This window comes from Egretta garzetta, unplaced genomic scaffold (assembly GCF_000687185.1).
Source record: "Egretta garzetta isolate BGI_Z169 unplaced genomic scaffold, ASM68718v1 scaffold523, whole genome shotgun sequence".
Taxonomy (NCBI): Eukaryota; Metazoa; Chordata; class Aves; order Pelecaniformes; family Ardeidae; genus Egretta; species Egretta garzetta.
The window spans coordinates 1,000,807-1,006,059 of NW_009259177.1; the positions used below are offsets into that span (position 1 = coordinate 1,000,807).

The following is a 5,253-nucleotide window of genomic DNA, read 5'->3' on the forward strand; positions in this document are numbered from 1 at the left end:
ATCAATTACACTGCTACAGCTGTTTATCTCCTTGGCAAACAAATTGATAAGGATTAACAGCAATGCTGTAAAAGACAGCTGGGTTGGGTTTTTTCCTTTTAATTGGAATCATTTCCCTAATTTGCATTGCCACAAGTGAGGAGGCTGAGCAGGCCAGAACAAGGAACTAGGGGAGGAAAGGAACAGTATGGCAGCGGCTAAACTTGCACTCTAGATATTTTCTGTATTGTCCTTTGCAAATGAAGTTTATTTGGGTTTATTTCATTTGCATAAATTAGGACTTAGAAAAGGCCAGATCCTCAATAGCGATATAACTAATTGTAATCAGCTTTTGTCTGGCATCTCTGGAATTACTGATTTATGGCAAGTGAGAATCTTTTCTGAGAAGACAGACTGTTGACACTAAAAGACACAGAAGACCATTATCAAATGATCACAGGGTTTATATCAGTAAAGAGGAAAACGTCTGCTTTCTTGACTTCTTTATACATTTAATTGAGCTGAATTCTCATTCAAACAAAGTTATTGCTACAGGATATGTCCAGGGAAAATTTGCAGATCACTTTCTAATTTTGGTGTGATAGAAAATTCATTAACAAATTAAGGTACTGCAGATTGGACTGAAACTACAACAGATGGCCAGTCTGCAGGACCACAGGAAGGTATGGTACATTTAAAGGGCTCATCTGTAAAAGCCATTTTGAAAAGTATCCCGTCTGCAGGACAACTAATAAGCCAGTGAGAATTTCTTATCATGATAAAATGCCGCATGCCCTTGCCTAGTTTTCATTTGTGGATGGATTTCTGTAAAAGTCAGACTGACCATAATAGAACAGTCATAACAAAGCAAGACTGGCTGTTCTGGGCAGATGATAGTAAATACAGTGCTACTGTGAGTCATTTTCCCCAGAAGTGATATCTGAAGCTCAACAAAGGTATTTCTCTGTCATTATTCTGGTGAAGAGGCGCACATCACTAACTTGTGAATGCAGGAAAAGGGCAGCGAGCAGAAGACCACTATTCATAGCATCTTTTATTATCATGACAAACTAGGGAATACATTCAAGTTGAGTTTGCATGATTGTCTGTTAAAAATATTAGCATTTTCCCTGTAATGTGACAATACTTGATCTGAGACCACTGACAGAAAACCCAGATCTGGAGCCTCATTGTGACATCTTCGTAGTCCTTTCCACAATACAGACATCCATTGTATAAGTTAAAAAAATGTGACCCATCTGACAGGAACCAGGATTGCGTATACTGGGATAGAAACCTGAATTTTGAAAAACCACAGCGGTATTTTAAATGGTAAAGAAAAGTTAAGTTAGTCATGGTTTAACAAAACTCACACTACTTGCTTTCTTGGACCACAGATCAATAAACAAGTACATATACAGTTCACTGGGTAAGACCTAATTCAGAGAAAAGCAATTAAGATTGATACCCTGAAAAATTCAAACATGTTCATTAGCCAAGAAACACTCTAGCAGTGTCTCTGCTATGAATGACCAGAGGACCAGCTTGCACCCCAAGCCTATCAGTTTGAGGGCTGACATAAAACACAGTTAAAACACCTGAACTTTTTTTTTCCCCCCAAAAAATAGGCTTCTCAACCTTCTTTCAAATTGCAGAATGGCTCAGCTATTTCTAAATGCCACTGAATCAAATCCAGTGAAACTCTAAAAAGACACTGTGACACAGTAACCTTCACCATAACTTCCTGAATGTGTTTTGCTTTCCTTTTTTCCTCTTAACAAGGCTTGATCTCACTGTCTGGCTGAGCATTAATCTGCTTTCACCAAGTACCAAACTAATGCATGCTCCACTAATACACCACAAATCCTCAAGGTATACATTACACACAATTCAGTATAAAAGGTAAGCATAGGGCTTGCTTTTCACAACAGTTATTACTAGGAAGGCAAGAAGAACACAGGTAAGTTCTCATCAGATCCTGATCTAGAAATCTTTTTTCGAATTGCAAACACTGTATGTAATTAATTGCTTTTGAAAAATAGATTATCCTTTGCTCTTTCTCTCCCTGGCTTCTTTTTCTTTCTCCTTAAAGACAGGACACATTCTCTGTACAGAAACTTAGATAAAAATATTTCATTGAAAGTGGTATGGTACTCTGATACTATTATTCTACAAAGATTGCTGACTGCTATTTCAGTCACTTAGGAAAATCAAACTCCTTTAACAATAAACATACAGATAGATCTATTTAATGGCTTTATCCTATGATGTCCTCACTGATGTTTCTGAAAGCTTGCTATTATAGAACCACTCGAGGATAACGTGAAGGCTCAATTTCTCCCTATTTCTATAAACATTTCCTGTTGAAGATAACTATACACATTTCTCCAGTACAGATATATTTTTTGCTTTATACACAGGATGAAGACAGTTAATTGGTACATGCTGTTCTTTTGCTGGAAAGCAATTTGTTGCAACAGCTGTCAGCTTACCAATATTACTATAGCTGTGGAAAGAGAAGAATGTGCATTCTGTATTACAGTGAACGCCACGTGGTGCTCAGGATACTGCTTCACAAGGGTGAGAATCTTAACTTTCATTTCAGGTACCAGAATTAAATATTCCAAGTGAGGTATGCATAACCCACTTCTCCAGTCTGTAACACACACATAGGCAGGATGAGCCTTGTGAAAGAACAGGTTGAGTAACTGTTGTGCTATTTGACAGGAAAGTAGATACACAGCCAATCTGAGCCGTAAAGAGGAGGGTGAAAAGATGCTAGTAAAATTAAAATCTTTAACTGGCTGCACACATTATATTTGTATTGTATAACTAGAGTTGAAAGTATTACAATCTGGGTCACTGCCTTATGTTCAATTTGCGGTTGCAAACAGATACAATAAAGAAGCAGCCATTACTATGTAGACTCCTCTCCAAATAATTTGAAGAATCAAGCAATAGGCCTGCAAGATTGTCTGGTGATGGTATGACACAAATTTGCCATATCAGTCCTCCTGAAAGGAGAAATCTAAGGATCTAGGTGAAATTAGGAGAGTCTGATCCAAATCCTTTGATCTCAGTGGGATTTTTTCCCATGGGTTTAATTAGTTTTCACATCAGGTTCTTTATTTTATAAAAATTTTTAATTCCACCCTATAACAAATTTCAAAATAAGTATTTCCTTCTTGTAATTTTCAGGATCCAGTATATAAATATCCACCAGTATCATCTGTTCAGCAAACATGTACCTTCAAGGAGGTTGTCTATGAAACAGTGAAGATCCCTGGCTGCGGTGACCATCCCGAATCTTTTTATTCATACCCGGTAGCTACAGAGTGCCACTGTGAGACCTGCGACACTGACAGCACTGACTGCACTGTGAGAGGGCTGGGGCCATCCTACTGCTCCTTCAGTCAGAATGGAAGTAATCAATGAAGGGTACTTGAGGTGGCAGTTTGCCTTTACATGTTCACTTCTAAATGAAGGTACTGATCGGGCTTAAGTGGAAGATAACAGGCAAGGCTATTTAGGACCTGCCAAAATTGAAACAAAGATTTTTAAGGCCAAAATGGAGAGCTACCAACTAAACTTCTCTTCAGGCCTTCCCTACTTAACCCACTAGGTTCCTTAAAATAATTTTCATATGTCTATAGAACGCTGCTTCCAATTCCTTCTGCCCTTGCCTCCTCTTCTTCTCTATTACACCTTCATTCTTTGTATGCCTGTATTTCCACTGCCTAGTTCACTTAGCTTATTCTATGCTATCCTATGCTTTCAAAAAGCTCCCAACTTCCAAGTCTTTTATTATCCCCTGCTTTCCATCTCTCCTCAGAATGCACTTATTTTAAGAAGCCTTGCAGCACTGGTTTTCTTACAACCAACACCTGTGCCCTCACTTTCTGTTAGTTGGACTGTAAACCTCTCTCAGCTGAGATCCTGACTTTTTTTTTTTTGGCAAAATATTTCATATAGTCATTATGCTCCGTAAATAATAACAGCGTGTTTATTTAAGAGCCAAAATCTATGTTCAAATATTGAATGTCACCTGAACTCTCGTGCTTTCTCAGTAAGGCTTGTTAGCTCAGGCTTAGTGCCACAATAACACAAATAACAAACTCTAGTTCATACCTGGCTAGCTTGAAAAAAAAGAATCATCAGCTGTCTACTTTCACCTGAGTAAACATATCCTAAGCCAGTTAAACAATTCTGAAAATTTTGCCACCTATCAGAAACACTGCATTTCCTCTCATTATGCAACAGAATGAGATTCGTTTTAACACTGACATAGGAGTCTCACAAATTATTTAGGGATGAATCTAGAGGGCACCTGATCCCAGTAGTGCAAACATGGTGTGATAACATGCCTTAAGAGTAGTTCACAGTAGTCCCTTCTGAGAATGGAAGTTTACATAGAGTTCTGCAGCAACCTAAGTCTGTGATGGCCAATATGAAGTTGGGATGGTCTGGAAGCAAGCTGGAGGACTGACTCAATCAGAATGGAAAATTATCTGAAACCTACGGAATGAAATCCTATCAGGAAAACAAAAAGATACTGCTGTTCATCAGAAACAAACACCTGCACAGACAGAAAATGGGAAATCGCCTGGTTCAGCAGCAGCCTGGCACCAAAGACTTGGAGGTTATACAAGCTAAGTATGAGTCAACAGTATCACATTGCTGTGGAAAAGTAGGAATGTAAGGAGTAGACCCTACAAGACACACAGTAGAACCTACTTCCACCACTCTGCTCAACATGACAAGAGCCTCAGCTGAGTTTTTATTTCCAGCTTTGGACACAGAACTTCAAGGCACTGAAAAACTGGAGAAAACCCACGAAAGAGTAATAAGAATGGACAGAAGCCTAAAAAATATCTTAGGAGAAAAAGATTTAAATAAATGTGGTTGTTTTGCTTACAGAAGGTAACACTTGGGGGCAGGGGGGAAATTAGTGGAACCTTTTATATGCTTGAAGACTGTTACAAAGCGAAAAGGAACAGTCAGTTCTCCATGTTCATAGTGAACAGAACAACTAATGAAAGATTCAGAGTAGTCACTAGCAAATCTTCGGAAACATACAGCCAGACACCGAAATAAATTGTCAGAGGGCTGGGGAAGGAAGGGAGAGAGAGAGTGGGGTCTGTGGACTAGTGACCACTACAGGTCTTTAAGAACACATTGATCCTGTTGGAATGACAGAAAGTTAATTTGCCATGAGGCAAGGGAATGAGGTAAATGACCTCTTGAGGTCGCCTGACACGTCTGCTTTTGAGATCC

General features: G+C 38.9%; 1 protein-coding gene across 1 annotated transcript; it reads left to right on the forward strand.

Moving 5' to 3' along the window:
- Positions 1–2,400: 2,400 nt before the first annotated feature.
- FSHB (follicle stimulating hormone subunit beta) lies at positions 2,401–3,414 on the forward strand. The gene is made up of 2 exons (XM_009635578.2): positions 2,401–2,559; positions 3,178–3,414. The coding sequence occupies exons 1-2, from the start codon at positions 2,401–2,403 to the stop codon at positions 3,412–3,414; spliced, it is 396 nt and encodes a 131-aa protein (XP_009633873.1).
- The last annotated feature ends 1,839 nt before the right edge of the window (positions 3,415–5,253 follow it).